General features: G+C 35.3%; 1 protein-coding gene and 1 pseudogene across 7 annotated transcripts in view; one reads left to right on the top strand and one right to left on the bottom strand.

Annotated features, from left to right (window-relative positions):
• Positions 1–3,802: 3,802 nt before the first annotated feature.
• The window catches only part of Arap2 (ArfGAP with RhoGAP domain, ankyrin repeat and PH domain 2), a 199,650-nt gene continuing 178,199 nt past the window's right edge, over positions 3,803–25,253 (bottom strand). For 5 of the 7 annotated variants that reach the window (XM_039091929.2, XM_039091927.2, XM_039091930.2 and 2 more), the window contains 6 exons: positions 23,871–23,998; positions 17,496–17,578; positions 16,481–16,516; positions 14,549–14,612; positions 8,460–8,594; positions 3,803–6,169 (listed from right to left, as the gene is read on the bottom strand). In XM_039091929.2, the coding sequence (XP_038947857.1) occupies positions 5,801–6,169; positions 8,460–8,594; positions 14,549–14,612; positions 16,481–16,516; positions 17,496–17,578; positions 23,871–23,998 (815 nt within the window). In that variant the 3' untranslated portion in view covers positions 3,803–5,800. 7 annotated transcript variants of the gene reach the window in all.
• LOC120096846 (U2 spliceosomal RNA) lies at positions 18,910–19,062 on the top strand (annotated as a pseudogene).

Raw genomic sequence — 25,253 nt, 5'->3', positions numbered from 1 at the left:
TTTATATCTAACCTTTGAGTCTGGGTTACCTCACTCAGAATGGATTATTTTAGCTTTATTCATTTACCTGGGAATTCTGTAATGTTTCTTAATAGCTAGAGTATTAATATTTTTGTGTACAAACAGCCAGCTCTTGTTTCACATCATCTAGGTGTTAAACATAGGGATACGTTGGGAGACTTGTGAAAGTATTTTCTTGAGTCATCTAGTACCTCACTTGCATATTTTACTTGGTGGTCTCTATTGTTAGTGTGAACCCAGTGATTCTCCAAGGAATAGCACTGCTTGGAAACATAGTTCTTTGTTATGGCATTCTTTTTCAATTTACAATTTAATCAGTTTTATATGAACTTAGAGGAGGTTGTGAGAATAATCATAATATGATATATTCTATGAAAGTGCGAAAGAAAAAACTATTAAAATGTTCATACTGAAGTTGCTTTATTGATGTTAAATGGAGGAAGGAACTGAGAAATGCAGCCACTAAGAATGTATTATACAACTCCATACCCTTGTTGTTTGCTTGACAGTCAATACCCAATGAGTTATCAACTATCCATATTCCAGCTTTATTTCAGGATAATTTTTTTTACTAACATTAGTAAGTAAAAAGGCAACTGAAGTGCACCTAAGTGATGCATAGGTATTTCTATCCTTTGATTAATTTTGGAACTCACAAGTACAATTTATAGGAAAAAACCCTCCAAAATTAAGCTGGAACATGAGTACTAATCTTACTTGAAAGATTTCAGATCTGGAATGAAGGATAAAATGATAGCTGTATAAGAAAATAAGACTTTCCCAACTTTCTACTTACTCATTAATAATCAGAAAGGCAAAGAGACAAAAAGCCATCAAAACCCAAAAGAATACATGCAACCTTTAACAAAAGCACCACTCCTCTACCACATGGTTTGTTACAGGAGTTGCTGTACAGTATAAATTAGAAATATGTATTCACAGAATTTCAATTGCTGTTTAATGAAATTAAGTGATTGCAGCTATCTTTTAACATATGTAGCAACTCCTGGTTTTAATTGTCATTTTAACAGTCAACTCTACTAAAACATATTTAAGCAGTTCTAGTGTTCAAATAATATTGGTTGAATGGTTTTAAAGTGTTTTTAATGTTACAAAAGCTTTCTTTAGACATGGGTAATGCATCTACCACTGACTGAAGCTTACTAATTCCACTAAAGATTTAGTATTGATAATATGTCATGATTTAAAAATCTGGGATAATTTATTGTCATGGTAGGTGTGTATACTTTGTTTATAAATGCACACTATGTTAATGATTAGGTATGATATATACTAACACATTTTGAAACATCACATCTCTATCTGTAAAATTTATAATGTTCAACATTAAACTTCTGTGTTCTAAAATATTATTTAGATATCTAATTTTATATTGGGAAAATGAGTGATTTAGCTCATTGTCTTTTAGATTCTTCTGTCTTGTAACGCTACAATTTAACTTCAGAGGAAAAATTTAAAATCAGAATAATCTTCCTTGAGACCAGAAGTTCATTTATTAGAAAAGAAATAATTCTTTAAAGGCTGCTCATTCCTTTTATAGGGCAATAGAGTAGCTGGAAAAAATCATTAAGAAAGGGGAATATGGGGGGGCAGTAAAGGGGGATGGATGGGGGGTTACCCGTATGGGGGAGGGGGAGAGGAGGGGATGGGAAGTTTATGGACAGGAAACTGGAAAGGGAAATGACATTTGAAATATAAATAAAGAAATATATCTAATAAAAAATTAAAAAAACAGAATTGGTTCAAATTTATTCAAGAATACTGGTTATTTCAGTTAAGACCTGTAGTATTCTGTTCATGGATACAAATAATTCTTTCATTAGGATAGTCAATTGTAGAAAGCGTGTGGAGGTACATAATTTGTTGTGATATATTTGTAAATTTTGTTAAGGCTTTTCAGCACTTTGACCTGTTCAGGGTGACATCTTACTCTATGATTGTGATCTTGGGGTTGACATCACAAACCTTATCAGTAATTGGACTGGAGATTCAAGAGCTTCTTCATTTATCTCTCTCTGGAAGAATGACCTTTCTCATAAAAAAAAAAACTGTTTATTTCAAACAGCTTCCTACTACAAAGAGCAGTTTATTATGTTAGCTTGGGGACACCAACTTTGTTGGATATTCATATCTGTATAGAATGTATATAATATAGTTCTTTAACCACTTTTAAATTAAAAACATATGTCTCAAAGGGAGAACATAGGTGTTGAAGAATTTCTTTGATACTTGAAGAGATTTGTGATACATTAGGTTTTTTTTACCTACCACCTTATTGCTATTCTCACTTTTATGTATTTTTAATGTTATATATGCATATAAACATGCATACATGTATACATATTATATATCATAATATATACATACATCTTTTTAAGAATTTAATCTCTTTAAGCAGGTGCCATAGAGATAAAATATGAATCCTTCCTTTACAGCACTTTCATATAAATCTTACATTACCTTTTTCTCAGCTAGTGCTTGAACCTTCAGAACTTACGCCATTCCTGTGCTACCTTGAAAGGATACAGATAGTCTGCCACTTGTGAACTGAATGACTGGCACTTAATTTTTCTTTTAAGTCTGATATGGAAAACTCTAAGAATAGGTGGAATGGAAAGGACAAAACAAAACGAAACAAAACAAAACAAATCAAAAAAAAAAAAAAATGGGCCTCGGCTGGGCAGGAATCCTCCCTATCTCTTTGCATGACTTAATGGCCTACTGGCATACTTCTCTAGACCAGAGCTGAGTTCACTCAGCTATCTTGTTAAAACATCTCTTGAAAGGACTTACCTCAAAATGAGTTTTTTGAGATTTTGAAGGTTAAGGCTCAGTGTGATGTTATGACAATTCAACCAATACTCCTAGGAAATTGGTTTCATCAGCATGCATTTTAGCATAAAAGGAAAAATGTTAGAAGCAGTTTGAAACCTGGAGATATACAGATAAAAGGGGAACTAGAAAATAACTAAACATTGATTGATCCTCATTCTGTTATTTACCTATCTGCCTCATATATTTGACCCATAATATAAATCTGTATACATATTATTTTACAAGTATACAAAAGTAATCACAAAAAATTGTGTGCAAAGTAGTTATTTCTTATTAAACATATTTTAATAAAATAATTTAAAAATATTAACTTGGAGAAGATACGAGTCATTGAAATTTGACTTTCTCCATGTAGCCATGGTAGAGGTGAGAACAACGTAGTTTTATTTAAACACTTTGAAAATTTGCATTTGCCAAACCAAAATGACTATGTCTTAAAAAGATGTACTTTAGTAATCTGCAGGACTCATTAGTGTGTGGATTCCAATTAGAGATAAATATAGCAGCACATGATGACAAAATGTTCACATTTTAAGCCTAAGTCTCACTTCTGTTGAGTGATATGTCCTGGTGGAAATTCTGATAAGCTGTTGTAAGCTAGCGAGAGTGTTACTCATCTTTGTACATGTTAATTAGATGTTAAATAGCAACCCCCATTTCCAAAGCATCCTCTTCTGCAATATGCAATTTTTGACTACTTTAGAATTAAAATTTGTCTTATGTGCAATGTAAATCAGGAGTCAATCTGTAGGGAAGTCAGAGCTTTGCCTTCTCTGCTACTGCTTGGAGTTCTCAGTGACATTTTGATGAACCATCAGGTGATGTCTAGACATTAAGTAGTTACAGATTATGACTGATAACTGACTTTAGAAGAACAGAAATGAGAGCAAGTGTGCTCGGTCCTTTCAGGAAATATCTGCAAATATTCAGACTTTAAAATAAAATAACATTTATTCTTAGGTATTTTTAAAATGATGGAAGACAGAAGTATTGTATCACATTCGATTTTTAAAACAGAAAAAAACGAATAAAGTACTTGATTTATTTCATCGGAATAACTTTACATTTCTGAGAATAAAGAAGACACACAAGGGGCATATTTTACTGGACTTGTAAAACTATTTTAATTGTTACTCAAAATACATATGATGTGATCATTAGCCCTTATGTTACATTTGAAAAGTGGAGACAATTGCTCACGAAAAGAAGAGAAACAGATGTGATAGATTTTAAGGTCAACTCTCAGGAGAAATTCTAATAAGGTAAGGCCAAAGCACCTAAAACTTACCCAACAAGGCCAGTAACATTATTTCCATATATCTCTTTATTGAATAAAAATATAAATATGATTACATATTAGAAACAAATTTACTAAAAATTAAGCTTTGCTTCCCAAACAACACAAGATCTGTCTTTGAAGAAGGATCCTCCGTAGTGGCAACTGCCCTGTAGTTTCACTTTTTATTTCCTTTACAGTTTATTTGGATGTAAGGAATAGATTCCACTGACGCCTAGTTAACTCTGCTATCTTCAACAAATACATGTGGTTAGCATATCTGAGTGAGATGGACCTAGTAATTCATAGCATGCTGCTTTCCTGTGAGTACGTAAAACAAAGGCTTGAGCTCATAGACCAGACATGTCATAAATAGGAGAGAAAATACAGAAGAGGACAAAACAACAACAACAACAACAACAAAAAACCTTCCAGTTCTAAGAGTCGCCAAACCAACTTGACTTGACTTGGAAAGAATTTATGAAAAGTGCTGTCTTTGACATAAACTGTTAAAAGCTAATGTAGTCAGAAGGAACATTATCAAATCTATACCCGATTATTAAGTGGCAACCAAAACACAGGGCTATTTCATTTCCACAGGTAGAGAGAAAAGGCTAAATTGGAACGTGACCTGCCTGCCTGCAAATGTGTTGCTTAAGTAGCCAGATTGCCCACTTTCAGTAGACACTGATAACACAGAAGAAAACATTTTATGTTACATTAAGAAATGAAACAAAAAAAAATGCAACAAAGAAAAAAAAAAAGCCAAACGACCCCATGGTGATGAATTTCATTCGTACCAAAAATACAGTTTGGAACCCTAAAGAACTGTCTGCATACAGCAACACCTGTGCTGGGCCCATGCACACTCTTCAGTGCAAGGTAAGTTCCTCTGAGCAGGCACTCAAAGACAGTTGCTCTGGTGTAGTGTGTCATGGGGCCTGTCTACTGACACCATAAATGACAGCAGTCACTGCCATTACCAACATAGGCCAGCTCAATATTTTTGTTGGAAACACTCAAGACACTGAGGATTCTTTTCTTAACAAGGAGGTTCTCCTTAACAAGGTTTGTTCCTCAGTGATTTAGGATACCTCCATGGGTAGTGGAATGTTTTTTACTCTCTTGCCTTTCTTCCCAATGTTTGTTAAGCAGCCATTGCAGTATCTTTCCCTTTTGGAACTACCTTCCCTTTTCTTTCCCTAAGATGGACCCTATATTAACCTAAAACCACATGACAACTTAACTTACAAGCCTCTCAAAGTGTAAATTATGATACAAATTCATAGGATTCATAAACACAGCATTTTATACAATAAAATACAGATTTCTGATCATAAATTAACCCACTTAACACATCTACTTTCAAAGAGCTGGTCACTTAGAGTGACTCAAAGACTTTATAAAGTTAATACGGTTGAACTTTTCAAGTTTCCAGACCAAAATATAGTTGATCTTACAGGTAACCACATATATACATATTTTAAAATGCTCTTTCAGTGCTTCAGTATAGATAAACAAATTCCTTAAATACAGACAAATTCATACTAGATATAGAAACTCAAGAATTACAGTTTGATTTGTTTTGCACACAGTGTATACAATGTTAAAAAAAATAACTTGTGCGATGATCTATTTTATCTCTTTCTATAACGTTTGCTCATCTGGTAACTCTTTAGGATGGGATCTTGACCTCTGGAGAACCACACTAAGTTCCTCAATGACCTTCGATGGCAGCTTATTATTGGGTTCTAATGTGGCTTTGCTGTTTCTGTCCTCTGTCTTCTTCACTGTCTTTAGACCTTTATAACCCTTTGGGAGGCCAGGCGGGACCTCTGCCTCTGTGTCCTCCAGACAGTTGAAACTGCGATGTTTTCTGGCACGATTTCGAAGTTTCTCATCTTTGTGCTCCAAGCAGTAGCCTATGATGGAAGCTCTGTCTTTTAAGCTGGAGTCTGTAAAGTCTCCGTCATGCCTTTCACTCAGCCGCAGTCTTTCAAGTTCTGCTCTTGCCATCTACGAGTTCAGGAAAACAGGTAAACGGTATTTGAGATACTTGATAATACTTGATACTTAGAAAATGCATTGAGCAAAGAGCTGATGATTTTTATCCTATAGTTCATTGTATTTCTATAATGGAGGCTCTGATTTTCCTTCACCTTAAAGCAGCCTGCAGGAGTAGATTTATTTACTTCCTTTAATAACTATATTTTTTAATTATATAACTTTTTAAACTTAAATATGTTTTGATCACATTCTCCCAACCTGAGTTTATCCAGATAAGTTTCCTTCTCTTTAACATGCAATTTTAAGTTCTTTTTCAAAAAAAAAAATTCAAAAACTCAATATAACAACATGCCCCCAAACTAGGAAATACATCACCCCAAAACAAAACAAAAAAGCAGCAAATATTTTACCTATTTTAAAATATTGAAAAATTAAAGCTCATACAAAACAAAAGCAGAAGTCCCAAAATGAACCAAAAAAAAAAAAAACAAAAAAAACAAAGACAAAACTGTGGAATCCTTTATTTGCTGGTCAACTACTTCTGAACATGAGATATGGCCTCAGAGAGGTTGATTTTCCCAATGTAATTCCACTGGAGAAGGCTCATTTTCCCTCTCCCAGTAGGTGGGAATGGAAGTCCCATTGATACCCTTGGATCACTGGATGTCTGGATTTGTGTTCTTGTCTCAGAGTTACATCCCCTGATTTTAGGGTCACATTCTATATCATCATAGTAAAGAAACTGAGAAGAAGTGTTGTTGAGAAATCTGTTAAAGTTGTTTTCCTGGTTTATTTTTCTCTCAACATGTTTAAACAGCAGGTTTCCTCCATATAATACTTCTCTGATTATCCAGTCAACTTTCTTTCTTTAAATTTTAGGCATATTAAAGTTGATGCTTAAAATTGTGCTTTTATGATTAGAAAAGAAGTTGTAGATTTATTTATCTGTAGCTGATACTGGTTAATGTACTTTTATTATAAAATTTTATTTTTTCCTTGTTCCTCTGTTTATCCCAGGACACTGTCAGGAGCCCAAAACCCTACAGAGTACATTATTGTCAAAATCTGTAGGTACAAAATGAACTGTATTACAATCATAGTTTATTAGAAACTTAGTTTTTCTCTTATTATATCAATTAGGCAAGATGAATAGGCCATCAGTCAAGTATACTCTGGCATTAAAAAAAAAAAACATATACAAGATGTACCCACTACACTGTATTTAGCTTTTCAGAAGTACTAAATCACCAACCAAAGACTATACATGGATGGCTCCATGACTCCAGCTACATATGTAAGAGAGGATTGCCTTATCTGGCATCAATGGAAGGGGAGGCCCTTGGTCCTGAGAAGGTTTGTTACTCCAGTGTAAGGGGTTATAGAGGGATGAGGTGAGAGTGGGTAGGTGAGTCAGGGCCCTGTTAGAGGAAAAGGGGAGGGAGCATGGGATAGGGTTTATGGAGGGGAGACCAATGAGAAGAGGGACAACATTTGAAATGTAAATAAATAAAATAATGAATTAATTTAAAAATTTTATGTGTATGATAGGGGAATAAAAAAGTATTTTACATTTATAAAGAATGATTCCAACATCTTACCCAAAATTATATAATCTCTATCACTTTTTACATTGGTTGTTTTTTGTTTTGTTGTATTTGGTTCTGTCTTTGAGAAATCCAGTTAAGGTACTATACTATGCCAAAGGTCATTCCCAGTGTAAGTTCGGAGAGTAAGGAGTAGAGTAGGTTCTTTCTCCAGAAACCTTTTTTCAGATCAAGATTGACACTATTTATGTTCTTCCATACCACAAGATGATAAAGAATAGTGGCATTTCTAAAAAATGTCAAATAATTCATATTGATATTCAAAGATTATTTTGTGGTATTTCTAAAACACTCCAGGTTTCCAAGTCTGGATTATGATTGTGACACTAGACCTGTGTGTCTGTGACAGGACCTGGGCATCTTTTGTTCCACATTCACTCAAAGGATATTATAAGTGGTTTGATGAAATTGACTTGAGACTGGCTTTGCAACCAGGGTTTCTATATAAATATGTTAAATTGCTTGGCAACTTTAGAGACTGTAAGTGGTGTCAGGTATACATAACCAAGTGGTTAGTGGTATTAAAACAAGTGGCAGAGGGTACTGACACCATTCTCTTCATGGAGTACAGATATTACTGAGTTTTGCAGAGTGATTGCAACTACTTCTGAAGTCAGTGATGTAATTAATATCCCCAGCCATATGACGCTGTCCTAGAGGCAACAATAAGGAAAACAACAATAAGGAAAACCAACCTCAATATTCTTACGGGCCTGAGTTGCATTTTTCTCATGTTGAATAGGAATCAGAGGTAAACCTCCAATCTTGGGATTTTTGGTTATTGAACGTTTTCGTTCCTTTCCAGCTGGTGGCCATATATCATTTTCATGCTGTGGAAACACAGTTTAGTGCCATTGGTATGTGATTTCATTATGTATCATGCCCCCATAGCCACACCAAATCATCTACTTTCTGGGAGAATCCTATTTGTAATTACTTCGACATTGGCTCTGGCAGACACATGGCTCCAGATGTGAAACACTTAAGTGAACTGAGCTTTGAGGTCTCAGTTCAATTTCTAGGTTTCAAACACATGCCTTCAGCACTACTTATCAAAGCAAATGGTAGAAAATATTGGAGGAAAATAGTAAGTATCTTGTAAAACAAAACAAAATGCATTTGTCTCTATTTTCTAGGCCCTGTAATCAAAGTAAGTAAACACTTATTTCCTGCCCATATCAAAGGTGATTTCATATCTCTTAATGTGAAAATAACTTGGTCTTTTATATTCCAAATTGACCTAAGGCATGACTAGCTGCAAAATTAGCCTTATTTCATGACCTTTTGAAAAATGTTACTTTTTCATCTAATTGAATTTCAAAGAAATGTTACCACCTTTTACACACATATTTACACTGAAAATCACTCTATAACAGAGAGGATGGTAATTTTGTCCTCAAATTATTGACTGTGAATTCTAGTCCACCAAACCATCATATTCATGCCCAGAAAACTTAACTTTGCCATATGGATAAGGACCCACAGGTAAATATGTAAGCGTTTGAGTGTTTAATCCTTGAGAGACACATATATTAGCATTTTAAAAGAAGAGAAAGGCAAATTGATTTCCAGACAGCAATGTATTAAATGAATAGATAAATAAATAAATAAATCACATGTAAAAAACCCCACCAAGTAACAAACTAAAATGAGTTTGCAGATGTTTGATGAGTTAAAACCAAATGGTAACTAATGTAAGTAAAACCTCACTCTTAATTTTGCTCAAATTTTAAGATATGTTAGTGTTAGCAAATTTTTATCTGTATTTAGGATTTTAGCATATTGTTATACAGCAAATAATTTATGTCTACAAATATTTACTCTTTGCCCAATATATTGTACTGCCAACAGATTGGGAAAAGTTCTTTACCAATCTGATAGATGACTAATATCCAAACTATACAAAGAACTCAAGAAGTTAGGCTCCAGAGAGCCAAATAATCCTATAAAAAACTGAGGAACAGAGCTAAACAAAGACTTCTCAGCTGAGGAATATTGAATGGCTGAGAAGTACCTAAAGAAATGTTCAACATCCTTAGACATCAGGGAAATGCAAATCAAAACAACCTTGAGATTCCATCCCCCACTAGTCAGAATGGCTAAGATAAAAAACTCAGGTGACAACAGATGCTGTCGAGGATGTGGAGATAGAGGAACACTCCACCATTGTTGGTGGGATTGAAAACTGGTACAACCACTCTGGAAATCAGTCTGGAGTTTCCCCCGAAAACTGGACATTGCACTAACTGAAGACCCAGTTATGCCTCTCCTGGGCATATACCCATAACACACTCCAACATACAGCAAAGACACATGTTCCACTATGTTCATAGCAGCCTTATATAATAGTCAGAAGCTGAATGAACCCAGATGCCCTTCAACAGAGGAATGGATGCAGAAAATGTGGTACATCTACACAATGGAGTACTACTCAGCTATCAAAAACAATGACTTCATGAAATTTATAGGCAAATGGATGGAACTGGAAAATATCATCCTGAGTGAGGTAACCCAATCACAGAAAAACACACATGGCATGCACTCATTGATAAGGGATATTAGTCCAAATGCTCGAATTACCCGATACAATCCACAGACCACATGAAGCTCAAGAAGAAGAAGGATGACCGTAGTGCAGATTCTTTATTCCTTCTTAAAAGGGGAAACAAAAATATTCATAGGAGGGGATATGGAGGCAAAGGTTGAAACAGAGACTGAAGGAATGGCCATTCAGAACCTGTCCCACATGTGTCCCATATATACACAGCCATCAAAACTAGATAAGTTTGATGAAGCTAAGAAGTGCATGCTGACAGGAACTGGATATAGATGTCTCCTAAGAGACACAGCCAGATGATGTCAAATACAGAGGTGAAATACAGAGGTGAATGCTAGCAGCAAACTATTGAATCCCATTGCAGGAATTAAGAGAAAGAATTGAAAGAACTGAAGGGGCCTGTAACCCCATAAGAACAAGAATTCCAACCAACGAGAGCTCCCAGGTACTAAACCACTACCCAAAGTGTACACATGGACAGACCCTTGGCTCCTGCTGCATATGTAGCAGAGGATGGCCTTTTTGGGCACCAATGGAAGGAGAACCCCCTGGTCCTTCCTAGGTTGTAGCCCCAGAGTAGGGGAATGTCAGGGGGCAGGATGTGGGGGTAGATGGAAAGGGGAACACCCTTATAGAAGAAGGGAAGTGGGATGGGATAGGGGACTTATGTCAGGCAAACTGGGTAAGGGAAGAACATTTGAAATTTAAATAAAAATATCCAATAAAAGAAAAAGTTAGAGTAGTATTAACCTCAATTCATAAAAGCTAATCAGAAGAGATTACATAATATTTAATCATTAAAAATGTTTTACTCTTATGTCATGGTCCCAAAACATAGTTAAATACCTTTGATATTATATAATTGGGATATCTCAACAATAAGGCTGAGAGAATACAGAGAAGGATCTTGATAATTTTGTAAATTATGTTTTAAAATCCTGGAAGTATAGTAGATATGCTGTATATGAGATTAGGGAGGGCAGGAGCTTCCAGGTTTAAGTGAATGTTGTTATTTAACATTTGTAAGCATCACGTTGGGAGGCAATGGTTACTCATGATCAATGATCTCACTGGAAATCACTTTGCCTCTCACTTTCTCACCTAGTTCTATCTACCATGCTTACTTAATTTCACTGACTTTTGATATTCTTCTGACTCTTGACCCTTGAGTCAATTCACCACCATTATTCATTATTTCCCTGATTCCTGTCCTTCAGACCCTGGTTTAGATCTCATAGTAATTTAGCAAATCCACTTATAATTATGCTCAACAAATACACTACTTCTCCTTTGATTACATTTATTTCTTCAAAGCCCTGAACTTCATTATAATTTGATCTTTTCTATGGTAGCTGCTATTTGATGGGAGTACAAATACACAGGATTGTTCTGCAGATTTGCTTCATGTTAAAGTTAGCCTTAAACTTGTTTTGATTAGCAAATACTGCCCTAGAGAAAATGGACTCCTCATTACATGCATATTACTTTTCACTTTCTCTTCCACCTTGACACCTCTAACAGCTTTTCCTGTATCACAGTGGTAACCTCACTGATTTAATTTTAAAATATCATTATTACTTAAATATATGACTTTCCATTGCAAGATTTACTAGTTTCTCTGCATCTGTAGCCATACACTCTCTTTTCTTTGCAGTCAGCAATTGTTCTGATTGCTAGTAACATTTAATTGTTCAGTAGGCAAGCATTTAATTGCCCTGTCCTTAATCATTGGAGAAAAAAATATTTGTATCACTCTCTCCTATGTATAATGCCTTTGAACAATGATGAATAACAGTGCTTCCTTGTGTCCAGCCATGACCTGTATCACTCTTCTAGCTATTGAATTATCTCCGTTAGCTTATGTTGAAAAATATATACTGTTTTTGAGTCACACCAGTTGGAACCACCAGATCTCTGTTGGTCTCACTAATCACACTAGACATTAGCTCATTACCTCTACCTGTGTCTGCTATTGTCACTCTGTCTCATGGTTTCTATTTATTGGTGTTTTGGGTTCTGTTCTTTTATCAAATTGGCTTGATCGCCCAAGTACGGAGCAGCTTAGTGGAAACTAATGAGTTCTCTGCTTTCCCTTCCTATATTTTTGTTTTGTTTTGTTGGGGAGGGGTTATTTGTTTGTTTAATTGAACATGTCATTCTTTTCTATGCTTTTAATGCAATCCAAAACCCAACTTGCCTCATATACATATTTCAACCTCAAACTGTTGCCTAGATTTTTAAAGTCTTAAGTTACAACTCAACATGTTCATTTATATACCTCACAGATATCTCAACCTCCATTTGGTCTGAATAGAACTCTTTCCTCTACATCTCTAGTAACATTCTGTAAAATCACCAATTTTGTAGCTCCTAAAAATTAGGTTTCTTAATTTAGAGGAAAAAAAAGGAGGGGAGAATGCACAAGAAACATACACTGAAAAACAGGTTATCAGCAAAAGGCACACCTACTCTTGAGTTTAATTACACCCTCAAGTTTCATATGAAGTGTTAAATTTTTACTCACTTAAAAATATGAACCTATTATAAAATCATTATTCCAAATGTGGCAAAATTATGAAATATTAAGATTTCAAAGTATTATAAAATTACAATTTACTAATTCAGTACTTGGAGACTGAACTACTCTGCCTCTCCATAAGGCACTCAGTGAGCTTGGTAGAAGGTACATAGACCTCCATATGGACAAGGGGCAGAAAGAAGCTAATCTCATAGACATGGTACCTTACAAGAGTATTTTTTTAAAGATTTATTTATTCAATTATTATATATTAGTACACTGTAGCTGTCTTCAGACACACCAGAAGAGGGCATCGGATCTCTTTACAGATGGTTATGAGCCCTCATGTGGTTGCTGGGAATTGAACTCAGGACGTCTGGAAGAGCAGTCGGGTGCTCTTAACCACTGAGCCATCTCTCCAGCCCCAAGAGTATTTATTTTTAATATAAAGCAGGATGCTTCAGAAAACAGAAAAGTAGCTACATATATATTCTTATGAAAGAAATTTATTTGAAATTGAAAAAAAATCAATTAATCCCTCATCAACTGGAAGAAACAAAAGTCTTTTTCCAAACAAACACAAAAATTAGCATTCTTCGAATTCTATTACTTCTATCAATTTAAACAGCCCATGAACTAAAAAATAATTTGTGTTAAAAATCTCCTCATCCTTTATGTTTTGCACATTGTCCCCACTTAAACCTGGGCAGATACCTTCTCCCACAGAGCTGCCTTCTGTGGCTACCTTTCACTGTATAGTCCTGGCTCAAAAAATATAATTTTCGAGTTACAACCACTGAAACTATGTCCGTCCTTGTTTTAAATCCCAGAGGGGCTCACACACCTTCCTTTTCTCATAGCTTTCCTCAGAGAGAGCTTTAGGAGACTTGTGAGACGAATGGATTGTGATGACACCTCAAGAAGAAGAAAAAGAAGAGGAGGAAGAAGAGAAGGAGGAGGGGAGGAGGAGGAAGAAGAAGATGATTAGAGAATGAGTTAACTTCATTGTAAGAATTGCAGAAGAATCTGAATAGTAATAGTGACAACTCATTCATTAGCCATGAATTCCAATGCTCTGTGAGAAGTGGTCTTACAGATTTAGTTAGAAAAGGTGGAAAAAGGAGCCAATTAAATTAATCGACCTATTTAACCTTTTTCCAAAAGGAAAGTGGAAAACCTTATTTAAGTAGAGTGTGAGTCTCGGTGAACTCTCGAAGTTCTGCACTACCTTAATGAACAAATTTAAGCAAATCCAGGATCTGCTGTGCATTATAAGGGATAAAACATTTGATCTTATTAAGCATTTACCACATAACAGATATCAAAGAAAGGTCCTTTCCTAATCTTTCTTCAGCAATGGCAGAGGAGGGAGGATGGAAGAGAAGGCAGAGTGTATGCTTCCGTACGTGGTTCTTCGTGCCATTGCGGAGTAGTGAGAGCTCAGCCACAGCTACAATCTGAATCAGAACATTCTTCCTAAGTCACAGGGTCACTGGGCTGGCAGGATAAGAAGCCTGGACAGTCAATAGTCTCTCAAAGAGTAATGGAAAAAAATCTGGATTTTTGTACATGTAAAAAGAATACATGCAAGTGAAAGTGTATCAATTGTATATATCAAAAACAAAACTTACAGTAAAAATTACAAGAACACTGGCATTTCCTTTCAACACAGCTTACAGTAGATTAGATGGTTATCATATATACCATACCTGAGCAATAAAGATACTGGCCATCCACTCCATCTGGGCTTGTAAACTGTCACAACATAGGTGCCTACAAACATAGTTTATATAATAAGTACTCGGAAAAGACCATTGCTCGTCCACACCTTGGTTAGTAATTTAATAGTTAGAAATATCTCTGAACTCTTCCAAACTTGTGATTTAATGAAATCAAACTCAGCCTATATCAGCAGGAGTTTCAGTCTTCTGGGAAGTAAACATCAAATTGGCATGCTGCACAATGATCAGCAATATTTTTCAAAAGCAAAGTCAGTGTTATGTGGTGTTGTCAGGCACATGACGGTAAAACATCTTTTCTCCAGACACTCTGAGTGGAACATATGTGTGCATTCATTGAGTGGCAGGTTTTTGTTTTTGTGTTTTTTTTTTAAGGCTTAGATATGGTCTCGTCAGATAAATATCACTATATATCTGTTGGCACTCACTCAGTAATGTTTTACTAAAACCCTAAATAAAGTAGCTTTTGCTCTCAATCTTTGCATAGTACATTAGGGAAGCTGGCCATGCAAACAAATTCATTGCACAGTAAGAGAGAGAAAGAGGCAGGCTGTAGGGAAAAACAAACAAACAAACAAACAAAAAAAAACCCCACAGAAACAGCAGATGTGCATACAGGGAGTCTGGAGATGGTAAGAGGAGGTTGCTTTCTAAAGAGGTAGAGTTTGTACTTATGGATACAATGAAATGAAGGACATTTCAATGAAATTTAACTCTTCACATTCCTGGACTTTTTTTTTTTCTTTTTTTGTTTTTTTTTTTTTTTCCGGAGCTGGGGACCGAACCCAGGGCCTTGCGCTTCCTAGGCAAGCGCTCTACCACTGAGCTAAATCCCCAACCCCAATTCCTGGACTTATAACTAATAAGTAAAATCACATTTTATTTGAAAAAATAGGAAAAAATGGCATTTATAAAATCTGTTATGTTTTTCATTAGTCTTGCTAAGATCCTGTCATTTTTTATCAGCAGGCAAAGGTGAGATCATCTATTTATGCAAACATAAATGTATGGCAATTAATCAGGATTGTAGGTTAGTGTGTGCAGTGAGGTTATGGTTTGAATGAATGATACTTGATTTTGTTGGTTCATCGGGAGTGAATGGAGGTCAGGAGGAAGGAAGCAGAATGTATCATGAAAGCATGATCCCAGAGCAACCTTATATAACACACTGGTAGACAAGCAGCAGCAAATCAAAGTCTAGTGCCCGTTCTATCTTTATGTATAAAAGAAAACTGGAAAAACTGAGGTTGATGAAGGCAAGGACTCTGCAAACTTTTCTGTACAGGATTTATAATAAGGTCTGAAAGCAGAAAAGAATTGTGTTTACCAGACAAAAGTCGGTAGTGTTTGTGTCAAGAGCACAGGAGAAATCCAAAGCAGAATCAGAAATGGAAGGAACAAAGAGATTCCCCATAAACCAGACAGATAGAAGCCCTGGGCCCCAGCATTGGTGTGAAGAAGGTATGAGAAACTATCCAACCTAATGTGATCTGAGGACTGGTTAGACAGGAGGTGAGTGGGAAGCAGGCTTTCAGTGTGTTCTGGGAGACAGGCAGGAGAAGGGATATAGTGGGAAAAGAATATGGAGAAAACATATTTAAAATCAGGATATAGATTTTTTTTAAGTTTTAACATAGACAAGTGTTATCTTAAATAAACAAAGAAACAAACAAGCCCTTATTTTTGCCTATTTATCTCCTAAAAGTTGGTTTCCACTACCATCTACTATCTTTTGAGGAAATCAGATGTAGTTTCATTGACAAGGATGTATGAGGGCCATTAACTGAATGTCACATAAGTTTCATTCCTTTTTCTTGCCTGCAATTCTGCCTATGCCATGATGTCATTGTTTAGTCAAAGTTGTAAATATTATATGAAATCAAAAGTCTGTTATTAACTTACCAGTGGTGTTTTTCAGAACAGGCTGTCAATCCCCAACTGTATCATACAGAGAACACAAACAATATGTTAGATTCCTGCCACTGACATGTTACAGTATGAGACAGCTCGAGAATTCCCCTTGAAGGAACTTACCCTTTAACATTACCAAGGCCCTGAGCCTGTAAAACTTAATCATTAATGTTTTTATTTTGTGTATTAATAAACTTTGTGCTAGTGTTAATAGCCTGTCTCAGGAATTTTATAGCAACACATAAATGATGAATACATTATTGAAAAATATCTATGGAATGGCTGAAATCAGGTATGTGTACATGTGCATGTGTTATACATGTACATGACTTCAGTTGAAAAGTTAAACATGGAGGCTAAAGTAAGACAATTTTTCAATAATGCAATCTGAGAATCACAGGTTATTAAAGAGTTTTCTGGAATACTGTAAAAGTATCATTTAGCTAAATAAAATGGATGTGGTAACAAATTATGGTATAAATTGAATATTAGGTTTGTCAAATATTTTTTTTTAAAAAACCTAACATTTTAGAGAGTACATGTCGTAAATGGTATAATGTTAATTCCAAATTTAGCTCAACTAAAGAGCATACTGCAAAGCCAGGATCACATATTCTAAGAAACAGAAAATTGAAGGGCAGTTTTGATTTCTTGTGTTTATTTAGTATGCTTGGACCATTCCCTATACCCCAGACATTGCTGTGTCCTATCAAAGAATCGGAGGCCAAGGAACCCACGTTCTGAAGTTGCTGAAGTCTCCTAAGGATTTCCTGACTCATCCAGGGCAGAAGATAGTTGCTAAAGAGTTTGACCTATTTCTCCATGGGGAAATAATTTCTCTCATATTCTCACAAAGCCAAGCAACCCACCCTAGGACTCCAGGTTCTTGAAGGCCCTCAAGACTTACAGGCGATACACTAATGCTACTCAGCCCTAAGCCCTCCATCAACGAATTTAATTCCTGTTTTGTTTTCCTTGTTCACCATTCTTTCCTTTTTAGACTTACCTGGTTGGGGGCTTCATTTTCTTCTTGACACCAAGATAAAACTTCATCAACCTAAGAGGAAACATCTTTTCATGTTTGGTGCTCTGTAAGGAAAGAACATATAATCTGTAATTAAGTAGATTTTAAATTTTATTAATATTTCTGTAAATATTAATGACTTCATTCAGAATTCTTTATTTTGTGCCATGTTTATGAGTATACTACAAGTTTTAGCAAATAAAGACTGATTGATTATAATATGACCAAATAAATAAATTTAAGTAGAACATAATTGACACAAATATGGGTCAGATTTTATCACTGAATGTAAAGAGGGTGAAATGTAAATGAATAAAATGATTAATAAAGTACTAATAAAAATAAAGACAATTTTATGCGATATAAATTTTATAATTGGGAAAAACAGACCATTTACATACATACAAGGATACATGATAAACTATTCTAAGTAGTTAGACTGGTGAAAATTATCAAGAATAACTTAAGATACATTATCAAAGGAATTTATGCTGTCTCTGGATCATTTCCATGTTCTCCAAAGCCCTTTGGACAGATGTATCTTTATTTAAATAAGTATCTGAAAGCTGTTAAAAAAAATTGCTTGCAGAAGAGGAGAGAAGAGATTATATGAGTCACAGCTAGGGGCGACTGAAAAGACAGCAGAGTGTTATTGTGAAAAGTTATTGTAAAGGTTAAACAACAACAACAACAACAACAACAACAACAACAACAACAACGCCTATCAAGGGTAGTCCAGTGATTGATATAAAATGAGTTCACAGTCGCAGCTACTGTATAAATATAGAACACACTGCCCTACACAAATCCTGATATAACCATTTGCTAGAACCCCAGAGAAATTCATAAAAGTTCAACTATGTAGCTTGCCTATGTGTTATATATTAAAGTGTTACTGTGATAACAACACTTTATAGCCCATTAAACTTGAAAAGTAAAAAGTAGGAGCTATGCTTATAATGTTAAGAGCTGATTTCAATGGGTGGGAGCCAGAGTACTCAGAGGAAATACTTAGAGAAAAAGTAGCAAGGAAGTGAGGACTCCCTTCCTTCCTTGTGATAAGTGGACTCTGATAGTGAAGGAGCCCTGGGATTTGCATGGAGAATTTAGATCTGCATAGTGGTAACTTTCTTATTTTCAGTGAAAATATATGCCCACACATTTCATTAATTAACTTCCCTTTCAGGCCACTAACAGTAACAGACAAATTATGAATAATATGTTCTTATAATCTAATTAAGACAAAGATTTTATTTCTAACAATGTATGTCCATATCTTTGCCTATTCTTTTTATTAACACTTAATATATTTGCATGGAAATAAGGTCTCTTTTGGACAGAAAGTTTGATTTGAACTGCAGTTGGCTTTAATTTTGCTATTATAAAGTCAAATAGAATCGCTTCTCGGCCTTTTGGCTAAGATCAAGTGTAGTATAAAGTCAAATAGACTAAGTATTTGAAAACAGTTCTCATGTGGCCTCAAACTCTAAACTTACTACACAGCACAGCATAACCTTGTTCTCATTTCTCAAGGGCTAGATGAATAGTCTCAGGAAACTTTCCCTGTGGCCCTGGAAAGCCTCACTCTTCTCCCCATTATTTGGCTAATTCCTCCTTCTGAGGCTGATTACCATAGTCTAGATATCTCAGTATTGAAGTCCACCAATCAAAGGCCTCCTTTGGTTCACCTAATTAACATGACCAATTAAAATAGATGATGCATCCTTGCCTATTCTAATACATCTCTCCTCTTTTTCTCTTCTTAAATGTTACATCTGAAAGGACATTTGCAGCCCCTCCACCCACAAGTACTTTAACTTTTCTTCCCCGTTTAATTTTTAAAAATTCTCTCTAAAAACAGATGGTGGGGTGTGGTTTGCATCTAATCTGTGGTCTGAAAGGGAAGCTTTGCTGTACCAGGGTCTCCTGACAGTAGAATTACAGAAATGTACCACAACACCGTGTGTGTTTACCCATTCTTAATTTCCTTTAACATAAGATATTCCAGTACAATTGACAGGAACTTATTTTCACGGTCTTGTGAATTTTGATAGTTACTATTTTAAATTATTTAGTTATTTTGTTAACCTGAGATATTTTAGATTCAATATATGTGAAAATTAAAATTCCATATTTTTGTTGACAATTATTTACTGCAATTAATTTAACAAATGCCCATAGTTAATACTTGCAATTTATGTGACATGTTTCTAAATATATAGGTCTGGACACAGAATTCTTATACTGAGCCATTCCTCTACACTTACTTTTATATTAAGTTGCATTTTTTTAAAAGATTTTTCTGATGTGTTACACATCTTAATAATTGAAAAAATATTTTGTTTACTTATTCCCAAAAGTATTTGCTATTATTCTTATATCTATTTTCCTTTTGAGATAAAGTATCATGTTCGTACAGTTCTAAAACAACAACTGTGAGGTTAGAAATCAATATCAGTAAGATTACACAAGTTTTATCAGTGGAGTTCTATAGTTTCCTTTGGATTTGCTTCTATTTCTTGCTAAGGGCATTTAAAATACTTGACACACTGTTTCTTCTAAGTACAATGGAAAATGATTTTTGATATTGTTCTTATGACTTGGTAACCTGTTGAATTATTTTTAAGAATCATTTATGTATATGAGTACACTGTCGCTGTCCTCAGACACACCAGGTCACCAAATCCTATACAGATGTGCCCCACCATATGGTTGCTGGGAATTGAACTCAGGACCTCTAGAAGAGCTCTTAACTACTGAGCCATCTCTCAAGCCCCAATTTGTTGAATTTTAAGGAAGAAACATTAAAAAAAAACAAACAAAACAAAACCATGAATGCCTTTTGTGTGATCTTAAGGCATGGCCTTTGAATTCCCCTAGATAGACTCTATCCAAGAAGCAGAAAGCTGGCCACTAAGACTGCATGCTAAAGGGTACTTTCTGGTTACCTTTGTTGTAAGATTAAATCATACTACAACTGAGGCTAACACCCTCCCTGGCAGGTTAGGTAGTTAATCCCTGCTTCAGGACACCATGCTGGGCTAAGGCAGCAATTCCAATGGAATGCCAATTAGGGCATCTGCATGCCTCACGCTGCCCATAAGGAAAGAAATCCCCTATGCCACTTCTGCCATTCAAGCTTATCACTTTATATCACACTAAAGTCATGACTAGAAAGGCAAATCAGTAGCTAGGAAACATAACTCTTTCTGTGTTCAAGTTCAATGAGATCGTGGCATAAGGAACCACAAAGTTCCCAATGGAAAGTTCTACCAAAGTAATTCTCAGTTTACAAATCTGTCTCTGTCTCTCTCATGAGACCTCAGAAAGTTACACAAATTAAACTTCCATGAAATGTACAACGTGTTGCTTGAGTTACTATATTTCAAAGTGAAGTTCTTAACTACGTCATTTGAATAAGTGAGCCTCAGAATTATCCCACGGCTAAAAGGAGTTTGCTTATTAGTTCATGCAACTGTTCAGGATTACCCCTCCCCCAATTTGCTTTTTTTCCACACCATTAAGAGAGTAATGGCAATATTCTTTGAAACCTCTCACCTTTTATGTAAATCAGTTCTGAGCACATTTTAATTAACATTTTCTGTGTAGGGAAAAGCCTGTGAAAATGAAATCAATCTTCCTTGTGTATTATCCTAATTTGTTGTTAATGAACATTCATAAATTATTTCTAATTAACAGTTGCTTTAAAAATACTTCTCGGTTTATAATTTCTACATCCTTTGCAGGAAATTACTTTCTAAATGCATATAGGGCACATATATTACTGAAAACTGTCCGAGAACCAAATTTTTACATTTAATAATTAGACTAAAATTCTATAACTATGGTCTCCATGATTTAAAATCCTGGGTGTTTATATGATATTGCAGATAATACTACATATATATTCGTCTCATATGTGAGTGCCCAGCACCCATCTATACTAGATGAGAGCTTCTGCTGCCCTCAGACTGGAGAAAGAGATGGTTGCAAATGCCTTGTTAGTGCTGGGAATCAAACCAGGGTCCTTTGTAAATGTCAGTGCTCTGAACTGTTACACTTATCTCTCTAAGCCCCACTGGATCATCTTTAAGCATACTTGGTATTACCCAGATGAAAAAACCCAATTATCTTCCAATAAATTGTCAGTCAAACTACTAAGCTAAAGTATTATTAATTTATTGCCCCTAGGAAATCTCTGCATAGAGCCTTTGAAATCTCATTGTAGGAATGGATTCTTTCTTCAAAGCTTATTGGTTAGTCTCTGGTTAGTTATATGAAATCATTTTGACTCAATTTCTTCATGTGCCATGAAGGAGTAGTAATAGTTCCAATTCCAGGGAGCTTTTAGAAAGATGAAAACAAAACCAAAAAAAAAAAAAAAAAACAAAAAAACAAAACAAAAAAAAAAAAAAGAAAGATGAAAACAAGCTAGCCAATGGCCACATAATGTGCTGCCACACAATACTCACACTACTTACTGTTGTTCGGGGATACTGTGGCCATTATTCTGTTCTTTCTACTACTGAAAATAATAATGGGCCTTCTGTTGGAATAAGGGCCTTGATTGGACAAAATATTCACTTGATTATTCATACCATTAGGATGGCATCCAACAGAAAACATAACCCTGTACCAACATGTTACAAGTACGGAAGATCAATGACCAAGTCAACCAGAATAAGTTGTATGGTTTATTCTCACTCACTACAGAAAAGTAGACAAAGTTAACAAGGTTGTACTTTACATCATTAAAATAATTGCCTGTAATCAGTTGATTTTCACAGAAATAGATCTAAGTTTCAAGAACCTTAAAACTCACTCATACAACTCAAAACATGTAGGTGTTTTCTCAAAAGGTTAGTTCTCCTCTGCACAGAAAACACACACACAAAACAAGTATGTGAGATTAGGCAGGCTCCTTTTCAAGTGTGTCAGATGCAATAAGAAGACAGCGAAGGCTTCTCACTTCAAATTCTTACTGCTCCTGGGAACTCTACAGCTGGCTATTATTCTCCCCAAGCCAAGCAAATCCTTTCTGAGTTCTTTCCCATAGAGTGAAACAAATGGTTGTGATATGGCTCTATACTGATTGTTATATTTCAATAATTTATTGTTGAGACAGGTACTTGAAATCTGAGTAGTAGTATTCTATCTATATTATTCGGTTTATGGACACTTCTGTAAATAAAGCTGCCACTTCATTTACTAGTGCTTGGGAGTTGTTATTTGCAGGTAGATGAATAACTTTAGTCAGAAACTGTTAAAGAATCCTGCATAATATTAGGATTCCATCCTTTCACAACTATCAGCACTCAAGTTACTCAACATCCTTCTCCAAATTGGAGTTGTCTCACATGATTTCATCAAAGCAAGTGGTTTGTAGAATGGTACACTAATAATTTCATGATGACTAACGATGTTGAACACATTCAGTTTAGTGGCTCGTGAAACATTTCTAAAGGTTCCTTCATGTAGTATCTACTCGATTATTATCCAGATTAACAATTTTGATTTTTTAGATAGAAATATTGTATATTTCTATAAATATTGAATATTTTGTTCATTCTGCAACTTATCCAATCTTATTCTTAGGGGTATCTTTGGAACCATACTTTTATGATGATATATTTACATGTTTCATGTTTCAAAACTGTCTCTTAAACATACTCTATTTAAACATTAACATGATTAGTATATAGGACTCATAATACAATCATCACATTCTTAAGAGAAGCAGAGATGTTACATTACTTATTCACACCACTAACTCTTAACAGAGATGAGATTTTTCTTATGGCAAATTTAGTATTTTATAGCTATATTATTTATTTAACTCTCTTTTAAAATCTCTTGTTCTCATCACTACTTTGCATTTCTTCAATAAAACTCAGTACTTAGAGGGAATAATATGTAGAAGCCAGTAAGTGTGACACTGAAGGATTTATTCAAATGTATAAGGAAGATGTTAACTTTCATTACAGACTTCAGATTTTGTCTTTTTTTTTAGACCACTCTTCATTAAGTCTCCATTACTTTACCCAAAGCATCTCTTTTGTCTTTACAATGTAACATTTTTTCTCTTAATTCTGTTGGCTATGATGCTAATTTATATGATGGTTTATGTTAATGCACTGAAAGTCTCTTCAGTGATGATGTGATTTTCCTTCAAACAAAAAACTGGGGTTCCTAGGAAGGCCACAGGGATCTGGACTTAGTTACTGGGTTTTTGTTGTTATAGGAAATCACCAGGAGGTACTATTCTGAAGAGGGATGGTTGCTACTAGTGTCAGATGAAGATATAAACACCAAAGCAAAGCAATAACTTCCATGCACCAATCCTGCTTATCCAACTACCTTTGGATCCTTGTAAATAAAGAGATGTCCATCTCGTAAAACAACACATCGGTCTTGAAACTTATTCCCAGACAGTATTTTAGATGGTTCTTCTTTGAGTTTTAAGATGCCTTCCTTGATACTTTTCTCTGTAAAACAGAACAGAACTTATGGAATTTGGTTACACTTTCACTTATTGGGGGCTACAATAAAAACATTTGTATTTTGAATTTTTAAATACTTATTTTTAGCTATGTGAGCTAAATACTGTGGTGTGCCTATGTGTATGTGTCTGTTTGAATGTATGCCTTTTTAGTGTGGGTGCCACTGGAGGACAGTAGTGGACATTAAATCTCCTGAAGCTAGAGTTAGAGATTGACAGCTCCTCAATGTGGGTGTTGGGAACTGAAATCTGAGAGTAGTAAGTGCTCTTGACAACTGAACAAACTTCTCCTGCCCCATATATTTTTAAATCTTGAAGATTTTATTTTAAAAGGTAAAACGTCATTACTTCTTTTGAAAAGCTCCCAGCGACTTAACCACCAACCAAAGAATACACATGGAGCGATCCATGGCTCCACCCGCATATGTAGCAGAAGATGACCTTGTTGGGCACCAATGGGAGTAGAAGCCTTTGGCCCTCTGAGGCTTGATGCCTCAGTGTAGGGGAATGCCAGGGCAGGGAGGTGGGAGGGAGTGGGTAGGTAGGTGGGGGAGAACCCTCATAGAAGCAAGGGGGGGGATGGGACAGGGAGTTTTGGAAGGGAAACCAGGAAAGGGAATAACATTTGAAATGTAAATAAAGAAAACATCCAAGAAACATTTACAATGTATTGTGAGGAAATGTACATACATTGAGGTCAGAGGAATACTTGTAGAGTCATTTCTTAACCTTTAATGTGAGAGTTCTAGAGATCAAACTCAGACTCTTAGGATTGGTGGCAAGAGACTTTACTTCTGAGCTACTCTGGTAGCCTCTACATCATATTTCTAAATGATGGTTACATGCTAAATCATTATATAGTGCATGTATGACATTAAATAAAATATAGTTCTTTGGCATATACCAAAAAGATGCCCCAACATATAAAAAAGACACGTGCTTCACTATGTTCATAGCAGCCTTATTTATAATAGCCAGAAGCTGGAAAGAACCCAGATGCCCTTCAACAGAGGAATGGATACAGAAAACGTGGTACATCTACACAATGGAATACTACTCAGCTATCAAAAACAATGCCTTTATGAAATTCATAGGCAAATGGTTGGAACTGGAAAATATCATCCTGAGTGACCTAACCCAATCACAGAAAAACACACATGGTATGCACTCATTGATAAGTACCTATTAGCCCAAATGCTTGAATTACCCTAGATGCCTAGAACATATGAAACTCAAGACAG

The sequence above is a fragment of the Rattus norvegicus genome, chromosome 14, assembly GCF_036323735.1.
Source record: "Rattus norvegicus strain BN/NHsdMcwi chromosome 14, GRCr8, whole genome shotgun sequence".
Lineage (NCBI taxonomy): Eukaryota > Metazoa > Chordata > Mammalia > Rodentia > Muridae > Rattus > Rattus norvegicus.
This window is presented reverse-complemented; position numbering and strand designations above follow the sequence as displayed.